Source organism: Canis lupus, chromosome 23, assembly GCF_011100685.1.
Source record: "Canis lupus familiaris isolate Mischka breed German Shepherd chromosome 23, alternate assembly UU_Cfam_GSD_1.0, whole genome shotgun sequence".
Classification (NCBI taxonomy): domain Eukaryota; kingdom Metazoa; phylum Chordata; class Mammalia; order Carnivora; family Canidae; genus Canis; species Canis lupus.
The window spans coordinates 50932487-50950396 of NC_049244.1; the positions used below are offsets into that span (position 1 = coordinate 50932487).

The 17910-nt window shown below is 49.5% G+C and overlaps 1 protein-coding gene across 9 annotated transcripts in view; it reads left to right on the forward strand.

Annotated features, from left to right (window-relative positions):
• Positions 1–12332: 12332 nt before the first annotated feature.
• Positions 12333–17910, forward strand: part of LEKR1 (leucine, glutamate and lysine rich 1) — a 169948-nt gene continuing 164370 nt past the window's right edge. For 2 of the 9 annotated variants that reach the window (XM_038571287.1, XM_038571292.1), the window contains exons 1-3: positions 13538–13611; positions 14198–14600; positions 16363–16452. In XM_038571287.1, coding sequence (XP_038427215.1) covers positions 14565–14600; positions 16363–16452 — 126 coding nt within the window. In that variant the 5' untranslated portion in view covers positions 13538–13611; positions 14198–14564. Of the gene's footprint in view, positions 12454–13537; positions 13612–13920; positions 14601–16362; positions 16453–17910 lie in introns of those variants that run through there. The other 7 variants (XM_038571293.1, XM_038571295.1, XM_038571291.1 and 4 more) reach the window with 7 other exon arrangements.

The window sequence follows — 17910 nt, forward strand, 5'->3', positions numbered from 1 at the left end:
TGGAGGGCTCAGAGGTTAGCTCTTAGGGGTTTTCTCCCATACGCATTCATTAATTGGCTCATTGAATCATCATGACTGATTGCATGGTACCAGCAATGCAAATGTCAGTATGCAGCAGTGTCTGTCCTCAAACAGAAAATCGATCGCATGCAACATTTACTGTCTCAGGTGGGGAATTACAGTAACTGGTTTATACTAGACAACTATTTCTACCAGGTGTGTTCTGCGTGTAAAGTTCCACAGTTGCTTGCTTGCTTTATTATTTATTTATTTATTTATTTATTTATTTATTTATTTATTTATTTATTTATTTATTTTTAAAGATTTTATTTATCATGAGAAACACACACACACACACAGAGAGAGAGAGAGAGAGAGGCGCAGAAACACAGGCAGAGGAAGAAGCAGGCTCCATGCAGGGAGCCCGACGCGGGACTCGATCCCGGGTCTCCAGGATCACGCCCTGGGCCGAAGGCAGACACTCAACTGCTGAGCCACCCAGGGGTCCCCCCACAGTTGCTTTAATTCTTATCTTTGGTAGATCCACGATTCATGGCGTATTTTACTTCATTTGTTTCCCCACCTTGAAAACTGAAAAGCAAATACTCTCAATTTCAACAAAATGGAAAGCAACACTCTCCAAAGGCTTTTGTAGATAATAATTATTAATTAATTTAATAAATACCATCGGAATCGTTACTTGATAAGTACGGTGATAACTTCTGTAGCACAGAGTAATCCTAGGTCTTCATATGTTTCATTTGCTTTGGTCCTACATGTTAAGCCATGAATCTGACTGCTTGACTAAGAAAGAGACTATATTTCAGAAGGTGTTAACACAGTTGGATCATTTTCATGCTCTTACAAGATATTAATTCCAAGTTTTAAAATATATTATGCCCGCATTTGCACATTTTAATAAGTTACATTTAAACTCTCATTTTATTGTAATCAAGTCATACAAAGAACTAATTAACTCCATCCCGGGAGTTATTGAGCAATGATTATACCTTCAAAGCACCAAGTGATTTAAGGTGTATACAGGGCGTGGCCCATCCACCCAGAATTTCAAAATGACATGGTTCTTCGGGTCCTGTTGGGGCTCATCTATCTGCACGTCTCCCCTGCAGGAGTTTGCACTAATCAGGTCACTACATCCTGACACTGCAGTCTCTACCACTCATTGTTTGCAACATGACGTAATGTCAACAGACCACAGAGAAGTTAGCAACGGGAAGAGGAAAACACTTTAATACCCAAGGCCATCCCTAGGGTTCAGCAGGACATATATCCTATATCAAATCACCTGATATCAAATCCTACAAATGAGCTCGGCCAAAAGGTTGAGCCATGTGGTCTGACTGTATCATGTTCTTCAGTTGCAAGGCAATCCTGAGGCAACCGGCGGTGAGTTGACATTTCTTCCAGTTTGCTAAAATTGAAAAGGCAGTTTTGTTGCTCTGTCATTGCTTCCTCTTTGCTGCAGAACATTTCACACAGCATCGTGCCTCAGCTAGTTTTCACTTATCTAGATATTAGTCGAAATTGTGGAAGCTGATACGGGTTGCTGGTTCACTTCTTCAGCCTCGACTTCTCCCCCTCCCCCGGTGTTCTCTGGCTTGCTACTCCGAGCAGTGCTATTCAATATAACATGAAAATACATGTCAAGGGCAGATGGCAGCTAGTTGCCTGAGAACTCTGAAGAACAGAGAGCCACTGCGGCCCTACAGGGCTATGTTCAAATTAGAAAAAGATACCCCTTCCTCAGGTGGATGCAAAGCACATATCTTACTTAGCAGGTGAAGGTAGGCGCTGGGATTCAGTGTCTACCCACCTCCTCTGAATGGCACCATTATACAGTCAACAACCTGCACGAGGGTGTGGTGTCCTGGCAAAAAGGGCACATGTGGCCTCAAAATGATGGCAGAGGGCGTTAAGAAAGATGAGGGCAACTCGGATGTGGAGAATGATGGAAAACAGCAGTATTGTTTGGTTTTGACTTTTCCTTTCCCCTCTAGAGATCTCTCCTAAAAGCCGAGGCCGGGAACAGGTTTTACATTTACCAAAAAATACACATCATGTATTGCTATTTCTAAGGTGATCTGCGCTTAAATAGAGACCAAAAAATTAAATATTACATGATCCATTAGTTTTTGTGTTTACTGCTGTATCTCCAACACCCAGAACAATGCTTGACACACAGTAGGTCCCTTAATATGTTGAGTAAATCTCTAATCCAAGGCTTTCAGTCATTGAGCAAAGGAAATAATTATTTTTTTAAGATTGTGTTTGTTTGGCAGAGTAAGAGATGGAGAAGGCACAAACAGGGGGAGTGGCAGGCAGAGGGAGAGGGAGAAGCGGGCTCCCTGCTGAGTAGAGAGCCTGATGTGGGGCTTGATCCCAGGACCCTGAGATCATGACCTGAGCCCAAGGCAGCCGCTTAACTGACTGAGGCACCCAGGCGCCCAGAGCAATAGGGAATTAAACCGAGAAATTCCCTCATCTTCAAGACTGCACAGATCCAATTAGGAAGGGTCATCAAAAGTTAGTTTTCTCCGAGGCACCTCATAGGTCAGAGGTCTCGGCTTTCATATAAAAAATCATCACCACAAATGCCACTCAATACCGATTATTTAGAACTTCTAACGCACTTCGTATTTGTCGACTCACAGTGAAGGGTAAGTCAGATATTTTATATAAGGATACAGCCTCCAACACTGTATTTCAGTACTTGGTGGGCTAGGAACCAAAAAAAAATGGTGACACAGTTGTATTTAACCATTATTTTATTCTATTATTTTTTAAAGATCTTATTTGTTTGAGAGACAGTGAGTGTGGGCATGAGTGGGAGGAGAGGCAGAGGGAGAGGGTGAAGCAGACTCTCCGTGGGGTTCAGTCCCGGGACTCCAGGATCATGACCTGAGCTGGAGGGAGACGCTGAACCGACTGAGCCACCCAGGCGCCCCTAAACATTATTTTATACTCTTGTAATTTTATGTATGGGTTGCCATAACAGCAGTGTATTATTTGTAATCCAATATATCGCCTTGCTCCAAAGATCTCAAAGCACCTTTTGTGAGCAAGGAATATTCCTCCCCACACCGCTGGTGAGGTAGGTACGCTGTAAGCATTATTTCCATCATATTAGGATCACACATGAGTCATAAGGCAGTGGCAGCAGTGCAATGACTCACTCATGACTCCTGAGTTCACAGCTGAACTATCAGAGAGCACTGCCTACACGTTCATTCACTCATCCCTCCCTTCACTGAAAATACTTTGATGCAGCTGGCTAAACCAGTAGGGTCAAGCCCCCACTTCCTTACTGAACTCACACTGCATAAGTATCACAATCTTAAAAAAAAAGTAAAAATCTGCTAACAAATATTTAAAATTCGGAACAGAGACTTTACGGCACATTGTGATTAATCCTAATTGTTTCACAGTGACATACCTACCACTGACTCACTAAGGAAATGACTGAAATTTAAAAAAAAAAAAAGTAAAGCTGCACCTCTCCGTGTTAGGGATGTTCCTCACGTGTCTATAACACAAGGCTCTTAAAAAGAAAACGTTTGCCTGGTGCAGCTAAATACTTGCATTTTCTGTGTCTAATTAAAAGTTTCCGCCGTGCATTACAGTTGAGTCGGTACAAGATGTTCGAGACCATGAAAAGGGGACCGTAATGGCTTCCTCGTGTCCTGGTCTGCATTTTTTTTTTTTTTTTTTTCAGTTCATTTGTCCTTTTAAGTCCTCCTCCTGTTTGTACCCGAACTGAACCCGCAATGGTTCCTCGCGCCAAACCGAGCCCGGCCTGGACGGTGCAAATCGCGGTTCACGCAGGCGCGGGCAGAAGCACCTCGAGGCCCGTTTAAGGGCCCTGAGCTCCGCGTGCCGGGGCCGCGCCCACCGCGTGGGGCGGACGCGCGCGGGGGGCGCAGGGGGGCGCGGGGTGCAGGGGCGCGCGGGGATGCGGGGGGCGCGCAGGGGGGGAGGGCGCAGGGAGCGCGGGGGGGGGGCGCAGGGAGCGCGGGGGGCGCAGGGGGCCTGGCTCGCGGCCGCATCCGCGCGGCTCCGGGGGGCGCCCCACCCCGCCGCGTCCGGGAACCGCTGCCCCCGCCGCCGCCGCCTGGAAGGGGCCGGGCCTGCAGGGCTGCGTGACAGGCCGCGCTCCCCGGGCCGCCGCCGGGCTCCCTCCAGCTGATCTCATCGCCCGTCGTCACGCCAGCGCTTCCTCGCGTGCGCCCCGCGGCCGCTCGCCCCGGACCCCGCGCGCCACCGCCCCGCCCCGCCCCCAAACAAAACCCCGAAGGGCTCCCCGGGCGCCCCCTCCCGCGCGCCCCCGCCCGGGGGTCCCTGCTCGGGATCCCTGCACGGGGGTCTCTGCCCCGGGTCCCTGCACGGGGTCCCTGCCCGGGGCTCCCCGTCTGGGGGTCCCCGTCCGGGGGTCTCTGCCCGGGGGTCCCTGCCCCGCGCGCCCCTGCCTCGGGGGTCCCAGCCCCGGGGGTCCCTGCCCGGGGGTCCCTGCCTCGGGGTCCCCGCCTCGGGGTCCCCGTCCGGGGTCCCTGCCCCGCGCGCCCCTGCCTCGGGGGTCCCCGTCCGGGGTCCCTGCCCCGCGCGCCCCTGCCTCGGGGGTCCCAGCCCCGGGGGTCCCCGTCCGGGTGTCCCTGCCCCAGGGTCCCCGCCCGGTGTCCCCGCCGCGGCCGGGCGGCCGCATCCCTCGGCGCCTAGCGGGCGGGGCGCGGGGCCCCCACGACGGAGCGGCGGGGCCTGGAGGGCGCGGGGCCGACGCCGGCCTCCCCGGGGACGCGAGGGCTGAACTATCAGCCCTGTTGCGCCCCTGGGGTCGGCGCCCCGCGGCGGGGAGGGCCCCCGGGGGGGCAGGAGCCGGGCGGAACCCGAGACTCCGCGGCGGACTCCCCGGCCGGGGCCGCACGCGAGGCTGCTGGGTGCCCGCGGGGAAGCGGCGAGCGAGCACGGAAGCGCCGGCGGCGCCGGGGCGGGGCGCGGGGTTGCGTGACCTGCCGGGCGGCGGCCGCACGCACTTCGTGCCGGGGAGGCCCTGTGCAGCCTGGCGGGGCAGGGGGGGGCGGGAGCGCCAGGTGCTGGAGGGCGGGGGGACAGGTGCTGCAGGGCGAGGGGGGCCGCCAGGTGCCGGAGGGCGGGGGGGGGGCAGGTGCTGGCGGGGGGGCTCCAGGTGTAGAGGGCGGGGGGGGGGGCCCGCAGGTGCTGGAGGGCGGGAGGGCGTTGCTCCAGGTGTAGAGGGCGCGGGGGGGGGGGGGCGGGGAAGGCAGCCCGGGTGGCTCAGCAGGTTTAGCACCGCCTTCAGCCCAGGGTGTCATCCTGGAGACCCGGGATCAAGTCTCACGTCGGGCTCCCTGCATGGAGCCTGCTTCTCCCTCTGCCTGGGTCTCTGCCCCTCTCTCTCATTCTCTCTCTCTCATGAATAAATAAATAAAATCTTAAAAAAAAAAAAAAGAGGGCGGGGGGCCGCAGGTGCCGGCAAGGGGGTCAGGTGCTGGAGGGCGGGGGGCGCCAGGTGTAAGAGGGCGGGCGGGGGGGGGGGGAACAGGTGCTGGAGGGCGGGGGGCGCCAGGTGCAAGAGGGCGGGCGGGGGAGGGGGAACAGGTGCTGGAGGGCGGGAGGTGCTCCAGGTGTACAGGGCGGGGGAGGGGCACGCAGGTGCTGGAGGGAGGGTCAGGTGCTGGAGGGCGGGAGGGGGCAGGTGCTGTAGGTGCTGGGGGGAGGGTCAGGTGCTGGAGGGCAGGGGGGCGCAGGTGCTGGCTGGAGGTGCCGCAGGTGCTGGAGGGCGGGAGGGGGCAGGTGCTGTAGGTGCTGGGGGGAGGCAGGTACTGGAGGCCGGGGTGGAGGGTGGGGGGCGGCGTCTCGACGGCCGGGCGGGAGCCGAGCCAAGCCGAGTTTCTGGGAAGGGGCGTGAGCCGGCCGGGAGGACACGGCCCTGCTTGTGACCGCGACGCGGGTAACGCCGGCTGGTGAAAGCCGCTCGCAGGGGTCGCCGCGGTCACCCCGGGAAGGCGGCTGCGGTCGTCGGGGCGGGCACAGGGCGCCCCTGGACGCCTCCGGGAGAGGAGCGGGGCGAGGGGCCGGGGCGCGAACGCGGGGGGGCACAGTCCGGGGCGGTGCGGAGCAGGCCTCGGCCCCGCGAAGCTTCTCTGCGGGGGGGGGGGGGGGTGTCTAGTTGAGAGTCACTCGGAAGGCCCCGTCCCCTGGCCGCTGACGGCCCCGCGCCTCAAGAGTCCCCAACACATTCAAAGGCGAAAAAGCCCGAGTGTGGGTTCCTCGTCGAGGTCCTGGGTCCCGAGCAGAAGTGGTTCTCGCTCACTTACTGTGCACCCAGCTCGTAGGTTTGTAGATTTCCAGGTAAATCAAGTCTGGAAGGCGGAACAAAACTATTAACCACAAGGTAGTTTGACCCAAAACCCCGCCAGGGGACCAAGAGCTTTCCAAATTCCACATGAGCTTATTTACTCTTTATCTATGAACTTTGATGTGCTGCGTCGAAGCTCTTACTTCCCTCTGTTCTCCTTACACCTCTGGTGCCCCTTGGGCGCGCAGTGCTGTGCAAGGGGGCTTCTCCCGGGTGGGCCGCCCCACCGCGACCCCGGGACTGCCGAAGTGCACCCCTCCCTGCCACCGCAGCACAGGTAGAAAGAGCAAGACCTATGTTCTCATGCCCCTTTACTCTCCTCGGCCCAGGGTGTGGAAGGGAAGATGCTGGGGGGTCGGGCTGGCACGGGCCGCGGGTGCTGCATCACTTCAGGTGGGCCCAACAGCATTTCCTGGCATTTTTCTAACTGGAGGCTGGGAACAGAAGCCTCCTCTTGTCCACTTGGTGGCAAATCTGGGCTCTGGGCCACCACTGTCCTCCCATGTGCAGAGACTGTAAGAGAATGGAACCAACCTTCATTAACTGGTAAACTCAGAGCGCTGAAACTCCCTATAATTCTTTAGAGGTCAAGAATCCATATCCGAAGTTCTCAAGGCCGTCCTGTTGCCTGCTTTCTTGAAGCTTGGTTATTCAGATTGATTCTGTGAGGTGCTCTGGTATCCTCAGAAAATATACATTTATAGAAATAAATACATGTTTAGAATGCTGTTTGGAATTTTTTTTGGATTTATAATATTTTTTTTAAGATTTTATTTATTCATTCATGAGAGACACACAGAGAGAGAGGCAGAGACAGAGGCAGAGGGAGAAGCAGGCTCCATGCAGGAAGCCCAACGTAGGATTCGATCCCAGGACTTCAGAATCATGCCCTGGGCCAAAGGCAGGTGCTAAACTGCTGAGCCACCCAGGGATCCTCCATAATATTATTTTTAACTTGCTTTTTTTTTTTTTTTTTTCACAGAACAATCCACTGGGGCACTGATTACCAAAGAACTATATCAGCATTTCTAACAGACGCACAATCTTGATTATTTGATATATCAATTTATTTCACATTTTGGTATAAACAAGACTTTGATGAACACTAAATATATGTACTAATAAGAAAGAATCTTCCCAGAAGCTCTGGCAGCCTTTTCTTGGAGCCTGTTTGATCAGAATTGGATCGTAGGCCTGTTTCTTTTTTTTTTTTTTTTAATTTTTTTTTTTTAAAGATGTATTTATTTGAGATTTAGAGAGAGCACAAGACGGAGGCAGGGCAGAGAGAGAATCTCAAACAGACTCCCCACCAAGCCAGGAGTCCAACCTGAGGCCCTGTCCCACAACCCTGAGATCGCCCTCTGAGCTGAAACCAAGAATCAGAGGCCAACCGCCCGAGCCACCCACGTGCCCCAATAGGTCCATTTCTGATTTACATCACTGGTAAAGGGGCAGGGGCTAGCAGAAGTGACCTAATCTGAGCTGATTCCTGGAGTTGGGCTGATTCACATGTGCTTGGGGGGAGGAGGAGGAGGGGAGAGTGAAGCGGTCTGGATTCCTGAACAAAAGGAAGAAGGGGGCTCAGATGTCCCCTACAATAGTTTTGAACATTTCAAGGTGTTTACAGCATAATAAATGTATTAATTTTTGACCCTAAAAGCAATACTTAAGAGCGCTATTGCTCTAAATCCTTGCAAACCAGGGCTACTGTATCTTATTTTTTTCATCTGTTTAATAGATCTTATAGTACTATTTGATGTTTTTTTTATCAATAATTCCTAAGAAAATATCTTTAAGATGATCCACAACTCCTTATTTAATGGAGTTAAATCATTCTATTAATAGATATAACAAAGTGACAGGAAAATTGCTATAATTTGATTCTTATAAATTCCATAGTTACCTAAAATTATAGATATGGAAACATGAACTTCATCTCTACAAAGGTAAAATGAAATCACTTCTGTCAATCACTTATCAAAACACATGTGAGACTCTTAGATGCTTCATGAGAATCCAATGGAAATCTCAGAGATAAGCTATAATTTCATTAAACAGGCAAATTCCACAAAAGCTGTTTTTTAAATATATGAGGCAGTTATCAATTTTCAGTCTTTGAATTCATTAACATTTATTATAGGCTATATATTATTGGATGCTAAGAGTTTAAAGAACTACCAGTGGCATATACTTATTTGAACATCAAATTCAATACAAGAGTTTGTAGTCAGTGCCGTGAGAGCTTTATTTTTTTGTTTTTAAATATGTTCATGAAAGTTAATATATCCTGGTGATATAACGTGCAGCATACTGACTATAGTTACTAATGCTGCATTATGTATTTGAAACATTGCTAAGATGATAGATCTTAAAAGCTCTCACCACAAGAAAAGAAATTTGTGATTATGTATGATGAGGGATGTTAACTAGACTTACTGTGGTGATGATTTCACAATATATACAAATATGTTGTATACCTGGAACTAGTGTAAGGTGCTATGTCAATTAGATCTCAATAAAAATAAATATGCTCATGTAACAAATATTAAACTATATTTGGCACATAGCACGCTTTTGGATAAAGCTTTTATCGGTAGTGGGGGATCCCTGGGTGGCTTGGCGGTTTAGCGCCTGCCTGCCTTTGGTCCAGGGTGTTATCCTGGAATCTTGGGATCGAGTCCCACATTGGGCTCTCTGCATGGAGCCTGCTGCTCCCTCTGCCTGTGTCTCTGTCTCGCTCATGAATAAATAAATAAAATCTTTTTTTTTTTTAAAAAAAAAAAAAAGCTCTTATCAGAAGTGAACAGGCCACAAGAGAATATATTTATAATTCTTAAAGGTTTTGCTGTATGGGCACCTGGGCAGCTCAGCGGTTGAGCGTCTGCCTTTGGCTCAGGTCATGACCCTGGGGTCCTGGGATCGAGTCCTGCATTAGACTCTCTGCATGGAGCCTGCTTCTCCCTCTGCCTGTGTCTCTGCCTCTCATTCTGTGTCTCTCATGAATAATTAAGATCTTTAAAACAAAACAAAAAAACAAAGGTTTCACTGTAGTACCTACTTTTAATATTTCGGAGTAGACATTTATCACTTAAAGGCTTGACATCTCATTGGAAATTTCATTCAATAATCATATTCTCAGGGCTAAAAAGAATTCAGTATAGAATTTATTACTGCACAGATCACACCACATTTGAACTCCTAGAGAGAGATGCTATTTAAACATTGTGACCTTTATTTTATTATGTACTCAAGTTTATAGTGCACATAGGATGGATTCAAAATATACAGAACAAAACCCCACAAATAGTATTTTGTGGCCAAAGCCACCTCTAGACCAGTTATTTGGAATTCAAAATATACAAAACAGCTTTATAAAGAGTCTACAACTTTAAATGCTGATTAGCGGTTAAAAAAAAACAGTATTAGTAAAAAATCTAATCCACGTCTTGGTGGGAATAGAGTGTATTGGGGCAAGTACAACAAAGCAAGTAATCACTTGTAGCTGACCTCCTTTTTTGAAAACTGGAAGCTGTCTCAGAAAAGTTATGAAAAAAGTAAGTCTAAGACAGAGTTATGTTTCTAGAATTCAGTACTTTTTGAGCATTTACGTATGTTACTAATCGGCAGTAGGCTGATGCCTCCTGGTTACGGGCTGGCCCGCGGAGTCAACTAACGCAACACGCGAGGCCCAGGTGCGCCTGCTGACACTTTCAGTCCAAGTACACTTCGGCGCTCATGGCGTTGGGCCATGGCCTTGGCCACTTCCATCATTTGGGTAAAAATAAACAATAAGTAGGATCGACTGAGTTGTGTTTGGAAGGGTTCTCAATAAATGAGACATTGTGTATGAAGTGCCTGGCAAACAGAAAGAGCCCAATAAATGTGAGCTTTTAAAAAATTCTGCAATTGCATTGGATAGAACCCAGAAATAGCAGTGAAGGCTGTGGTTGCTTCCAACCTGGGAGGCCTGTCTGCAACCATTTTATTCAAACTTTTGAGGGAAAATAGTGTGGTGCCGTGTTCTGGTTCACAGGATAAAAATAAAGTTGGGCTAACTATAATTTTGCCATGCTCCCTTGGTACAGTTCTGAACTCACTTTGAAATTAGCAATCTTGGGTGGACTTCCTGATATTTTTATCAGACTTGCTGACAAAGTACCTATTCTCCCACATGCTTTTTATGGAGGGAGGGGGAAATAGTATTCCCTGCCAAAATGAATGGGGTGAGTGACAGTGCCCTGCTGGGTCAATATCTTAGGTACGTTCTTAATAGAAATAAAAGAACAGACAACACAAAGGTCTAGAGACATCGCAGAAAGCCTCTTTTAGTCACTTCACAGAGACTCTTCTCCCAAAACTAGGGACTGTATTTTTTCCTTCAAGGGTCACTGACCCACAGGGGAAAATGATTAATAAAGGGTCGTACAGGAGGTGAAAAGGAACTTTATCACTGGATCACTTTATGAAGTCACAGTAAAAAGAGAAATTTAGCTAATTTAAAATTCAAGAGCAGAATGACACAAAACTTTATTCAATATGTTCAATGATAGGAATTCTACTTCGGTTCCAGTATGGCCAATAATGGGGTGAGAAAAAGCAGTGGAAAAACAAAAGAGACAAGGAATGAAACTCAGAGGAAGAGATCAACACAGAGCCAAGAATAAACACACAAGACACTGGGGAGAGGCTTAGGGGATTACTTTTTTTAAAAAGTAACACCCCGTCACAAATCTTCATCTGTGCTGTGGTCTGCAGGAATAACACTTTTCACTACCACTTTTTAACAAAAGCTATTCTTCACAATTTATTAACTCTCTTCATCCTTGAAATTCTTACTGGGCCTACTGCTGTTCAGTAGAACTTTCTCTGATGATGATAATGTTCTAGATATGGGCTGTCTGATGCCATGGCAACAGGTGACTCCTGAGCCCTTGTACTGTGGCTAGTGCAATAAATGGAATTTAAAAAAAAATCTCATTTTAACTAAATAGTCACATGTGGCTATCGTATTGGACAGGAAGTTCTAAGAAACATTTACGGTGTGGACGTTGATGGTGGGAGGAATACTAGTCTCAAGACTGAGGACGGATGACATTAAATCTCAGAATGAATTACAGCCTTTTAGCCGTATCTTCTCCCATCCTTAAGGCGTTTCCTCTGCTTATCATGCGTGAAGCACTCAATAAATATTATTGCTCATAATCACACTAGTGGCCAAACTAGCCTCAGCAGACTCACTTGGGAGTGCAGCTTCTGTTCTAGATGAAGCGCTCAGTGGATCTAGATGAACTGCTTTGGGTCCCATGTATGAACCCCATTATTGAGAACGGGCGCACCTCCACCGTCCCTCAGAAACACGCTGAACATGAGCAGCTGTCCACGTTCTTTGCCCGTCTCCCTGACCACTTGGTTGTCTCCTCTACTCCCTTTAATTCTCTCTCCAATACTCTTCTTGCTCGTGTTCCCTAGATTACCAACAATGCTCTTTGAGGGGGTGAAGACTCTAAGTCAGTAGTTGGCATTGGGGCAAACACGCCGGCCGGGGTCCCCCTAGCTCCACTCTGCGTGCCTGGAGCAGCAAGGCCTTTGGGAGAGTGGGGCACTGCATGCTCTCATTTTCATCGGTGGGCAGCTACCAAGGCCACTTGGGCTGAGCACCCCCAAACCTGCAGGCTGTGGTTTTCTTTGTGTTTATACTCAACCTCCCTTCATTTGATGGTAGCAAGTGTCTTTCTCTGCCCCTGAGCCACCGGTGATTTCTCCTGTGACAGCTGCATTTTCGACCTCATGGAATCCTCACAAAGGAGAGATGGGGACGGTTCAGGAGTCATGACAATCACCCCAAGAGCTGCCCCCCCCCCCGTGAGTCACTGAGCGTCACCCCACCGAGGGGCCGAGGGGCCGGTGCCTGCCTCTCGGGAGGAGCTCATCCCTCAGCACTGTCTTAGGGAGGAAGGAAGGACGTCCCGTCCCGCAGCTGAGCAGCCTCTGCCATCACTCGCCAACTAGGGTTTTCAAGAGAGCTTTCGGGCCAGGCTCCTGCGTCTTGACTCCTTGGGGTCGGGGTGAGCGTCCCCACGGCCTCCCCGCGCCCTCGCGGCCACGCCAAGGGGCAGAACCGCCCCGCACCCCTTCGGGCTCAGCACCTCCAGCGGCCGTGCCTGTGCCTGCCAGGAGGGCTGGGGCCCGGGCCAGGGGCCCGTGGGCGGGGGCACCCGCAGGGGGGTCTCCCCCCCTCCGTGCAGGAGGGTCTCTTCATCCCCCCTTAGGAGGGTCTCCCCCCCGCCCCCGTGCAGGAGGGTCCCTCCCCACCCCTTAGGAGGGTCTCTCCATCCCCCCTTAGGAGGCTCTCTCCATCCCCACCTTAGAAGGGTCCCTCCCCACCCCTTAGGAGGGTCTCCCCCCCGCCCCCGTGCAGGAGGGTCTCTTCATCCCCCCTTAGGAGGGTCTCCCTCCCCCCCCCCCGTGCAGGAGGGTCCCTCCCCACCCCTTAGGAGGGTCTCTCCATCCTCCCTTAGGAGGGTCTCCCCCCCTCCGTGCAGGAGGGTCTCTTCATCCCCCCTTAGGAGGGTCTCCCCCCCCCCCCCCCGTGCAGGAGGGTCCCTCCCCACCCCTTAGGAGGGTCTCTCCATCCCCCCCTTAGGAGGGTCTCTCCATCCCCCCTTAGGAGGGTCTCCCCCCCTCCGTGCAGGAGGGTCTCTCCATCCCCCCTTAGGAGGATCTCTCCCTACCCCTTAGGAGGGTTTCTTCCCACCCCTTAGGAGGGTCGTCTCCCCCCCCCCCCCCCGCCCGCCTCCCCCTCGTGCAGGAGGGTCTCTCCATCTCCCCGCAGGAGGGTCTCTCTGCCTCCCCACCCCCGCAGAAGGGTCTTTTCCCCCCCCATGCAGGAGGGTCTCTCCCCCATGCAGGAGGGTCTCTCTGCCCCGCAGGAGGGTCTCCATCCCCCCGCAGGAGGGTCTCCCCGCCCCCCCCGGAAGGCCTCCCCGGGTCCCCCTCGGCCTGGGGACGCTCCGGTCCTCCTCCGCAGCCCCCGCACGCCCCGCCCCCAAGCCCCCCCCTCCCGCTTCCGCCGGCGCTCGGGCCGGGGGCGTGGCCAGGGAGCCCCGCTCTGCGTCAGCGGGCGGCGTGGGCCGTGACGTCACCGCGCCCTGACGTCCGGCCGACGTGCGGCGCGGTCTCCCGGGAGACCGGGGAAGCCGTGCGCGCCGCGGGTGGAGCCGGAGGTGAGCGCCCCGCCTGCCCAGCCCGGGACGCCCCTCGCAGCCGAGGCGCCCCGCCCGGCCTCCGCCCCGCGCCCCCCCCCCCCCCCGCCGCGGCGGCCCGGGGGCACCGGCTGGGAAGGCCCGCGTTTCCGGAGGCCTGCGGCGGTGTGGGCCGGAGCGCCCGCCGCTTCGGGGACGCCTCGGGGCGTGAGCCCGCCGCCCGGGCCCTGACCTCGCTTGGGTGGTTCCCACGGGGCGGGGGGGGCGGGGAGCCCGCGACCCGAGGGCCGAGAGCCGGGCGCGAGCTGCGGCGAGCCAGGGGCTGGGCAGCGGGCGGTCCGGGGCGTCCCCGTGTTCCCGGCACCTCCTGCTCCTGCTCAGGCGGCGGGTCCCCAAGCGCTTAGGCAGGTGCGCCCGGGGCCAGGGTCACCTGCAGGAACGGGAAGGCCTGACCGTGACCTGCTGCAACGCGCAGACTAGTGCAAGCCTGCCTGCCCCGGGCATGCGCCCTCTGCCCCTCGGGTACGCAGGGAAATCTTTTTAATGACCCAGGAGGGGTTTCTAGACGTGAGAGCCCCCTTTTTTTCTTTTTTTTTTGGAAATGCAGCCATCCGGGAAGCGCTATCCCTGTGCCTTGGGATTGCACCTGGGGGGCCGGGGGCTCCGTGCTGCAGGTGGGTAGGCCCTAGAGCCGTCGCCCTCAGCTCGACCTCATCGCAGACCGCCCCTTCCAGGACCCGTGAATTGACAACCAGCCACGGCCCCGTGTGTAGCAGGCTGCATCGAGGACGAGTTGGCCATTTCTCCCGAGAGCGTGTATGCAATGGGTTGTGTCTCCACAGCTGTGCAAAACAAAACAAAACAAAACAAAAAAAAACTTGGGATTTCTGTCTGTCCTTCTAGTCTCTTTAGCAGACCCGCTCTGATGTGCATCACAGTCTAATGAAACTGCTCACTCAACATCAACAAAAACAATGCAATTCTTTCTGCATCGTGGAGACATTTTCTGGGTTGGCAGTATTTCAATTTTTAGATTTTTTTTCTTTCCTTCTTAAATGTTCAGAACGTACCAGATTTCCCCACCTACTATATAGTGAGGACATCAAGAAGGCGCCAAACAAAAACTGTTCCGCTGGTCCCTTGTTTATACGGTCTCTAGATCCACGCTCTCATAAAATAGTTTTATGGGTGGAATTTAAAAAGGAGATTTAAAATAAATAAATAAATAAATAAATAAATAAATAAATAAATAAATAAATAAATAAATAAAAATAAAAAGGAGATTTAGTTGGTGGTTTTAGGGAACATTCTACTCCCACTCGAGCTTAATTAAGATGATGCTGTATTATTTTACTGATGGTGAGTCCATTGTGAAATGACAGACGAGGGAATAATGAGCCTTCTGCGGATAATGAGCTCTTGCCACATCAGAGACAGTCTGCCAAACCTTAGGTTATTATGTCATTGGCTATATGGACCTTCGTTGGGTATGTCAGTTAACTTTACCCCCATAGTTAACTCCACATTAAACACACATCATGTTTATATGGGAAGTCAGCTCATTAGTTATTTGTTTTAAACAGCACCTCACTAAAATGACAGCTTTGTGCTAACGCGGGATGGAGAACTTACTTTCCACCAGTGGCTGCACAATTAAAAAAAAAAAAAAATACTGCCACTACAAGAATTTTTGTCCACTACAGTTTCCCTAACAACTTGCTGTGGCTGGGGTTGCTGTCTCTGATAGAGTACTAGGCCTCTCCGGTCTGTCTATCTTTGTGTCAAAATCTGATGGAAAGCAAACAGCCTCGGGAAGCCTTCCCTAGTTCCCCATTCCCACCAGAAAGATAAGACAGTTTCCTTTCCTGAACTCCCAGGTTGCTCCTTGTCAACTACCCCTGGCCCTCAGACTTTCTTCTTTGCTTTGGGATTGTGCCTGTGTCATCTTACTCTGCTGCTCCCTTTCTGTTCCTCACTCCTCAGATGTATATATAAACATTTCTCATGAAACCGGGCTGTGTTTTCTTTCTCCGTATTTGGGAAAGATTAAAAAAAAAAGAACCGAAAGTACTTCCTCCATTCACCTTGTATAGTTATATGAAAGTAGTGATAGAATTTTGTGTTGAATTCTTTTATTAGAAGTGAAAATATACTAAAATAGCAGCATAAAATTATGTATATGTTCATCTTAAGTGAGCACTTCTCATGCTTTGATCAGTCTTTAGTGCCTGCATAAGATATTTAATTTGATAACTATTTTTTTCATACTCATCCTTTATTTATTTATTTTTTTGTTTTGTTTTTTTGTTTTTTTTTTCATACTCATCCTTTAAACCAGCATTTATGTCACAATTGTTTTTCTTATCTGCAGGACTAAAATGCTATCTTTAGATATTTTTCTGTTAGCTTTTTAGATTCCGCACCCCTTTTATTAAAGAAAGCAGAAATAAATGGGCCTGCTTGAAATTTTAAGTGACACTTATTCTTTATTTGCAAAACAAATAATTAGTAGAAAAGCCCCACAGAAATTACAATTAGACTCTAATGTTCTAAAGAAAGAAAAGTTTTCTAATTCAGTTGTCTATTTTCTTTCCTGTTCTATTGGCCTAATACCTGAGAAAAGTTTTAGTTGTACCTTCTAACATTGAGTTGATAAAATAACTGTTAAAAGTTATCAACATTCATCTCTGACTACTCCCAAGAATTTATGACTTTTAATTTGAATTCTATTCACATTACTTTAATTCTGACTATTGCCATCAATGTTTTTAGATTATTTTACTTCAGAACTCCCTCACTGTATTTTGGGAAATTATGGATCGTCACATCCCCATGCATGCATTACCTGAAGAAATCCAAAAGGTATGATATTAGATGGGGTTGTCACAGTGTAACATTAAGAACGTTTTAAGGTAGATAGCTCTAAAACCTGGGGGAATGATTTCAGAGGTTTTACACACATTTTGGTTGGGGGATCTGCAATGAATTGATGGAGTAGTAAGGGGAATAACCATAATGGCCAGATTGTAGAGTTCAGTTCAGTGCAAAGAATGTTGAACCTGTGAAGGAAGACACCTGTAATTCCAGCACAGTATTTGACAAGTTTGTGGAGCTTTTGTGAAAAGAGGGCCTCTGGAATGTCCACGTATTATATTTTAATATTTGTCTAGCAGCTTTTCAGAAGAAGAAAAAAAGAAACCTTATTTTTAAAAAAATGGAAATAGGGGCCCCTGGGTGGGCTCAGGTCATGATCCCAGAGTCCTGGGATTGAGCCCCACATCAGGGTCCCTGCTCAGCAGTCTCCCTCTCCCTCTTGCCTTCCCCTTGCTTGTGCTCTCTGTCTCAAATAAATTAAATCTTAAAAAAATGGAAATACAGGGGCCTGTTTTAAAATTTTAAGTGAACCTTAGTCTGTATTTACAAAACAGATAATTCGTGGTAAACCGTTATAGAAACTACAATTAGTTCGTGACTTTTTGTGATGCTAAATGTTTGTCTCTCCATATAAAGGTCTATTTCAGTTTCACCTCGATTCTTGCCTCTTATCATGTACCTGGCAGGGCACTGTTTTAAAACCTTTCATATGTATCAACTACTCATTGAATTTGGCTAACAATCAATTTTAATTTAAAAGTTTCTATCCTGCTCTCCTCCCTGTGAGTTCATTTCTGCCCTCAGGCTGAAGCATTTATCCTGTATTTTGTTTGGCAATGCCTGCATTAAGAGTTTAATTTTTAAAATACCTCTTTGAAACTGATTGACAAATTGTGTATTGAAACCTCAAACATTAACTATCATTAATCATTGAGGTTTTTCAGTAAACCTACAGTCAACTCTTAATTAACCACCAATCCGTTACTTTTTAATTAAAAATTGCAGTCATCCCTCAGATATGCTTTTATCCTTTGTGCATGTTGCTTTGGGCTGCCTATTAGCATTAATCATTCCATTGATTTAACTTGATGCTTAATGTTGCTGCATGTCCTTCAGATTTATGTAAAATGCAATCTAGCAGGAACTGGAAGAAAAAAACCCAGAAAAAGACTTTTTAAACCATTGCATTTAATTTGCTTTACCTTTTAAGTTACATATAAGAGCCATTAAGCATAGAGAGAGCTTAGCTATGCTATACTATCTGAGAAATGGTGCTTATATATGTTTGAAGACATGGTATATCCTTCCTCTCTCTCTCAGCTGAGTTCATTCCAGGTATTAGGCCAGTATAGTAGAAATTAAAAGAAACAGAACAAAACAGTCTGAAAGAAACAATACCCATACTACAAATCCCAAGGAAAAGGATATATAATCGCATGAGAAAAT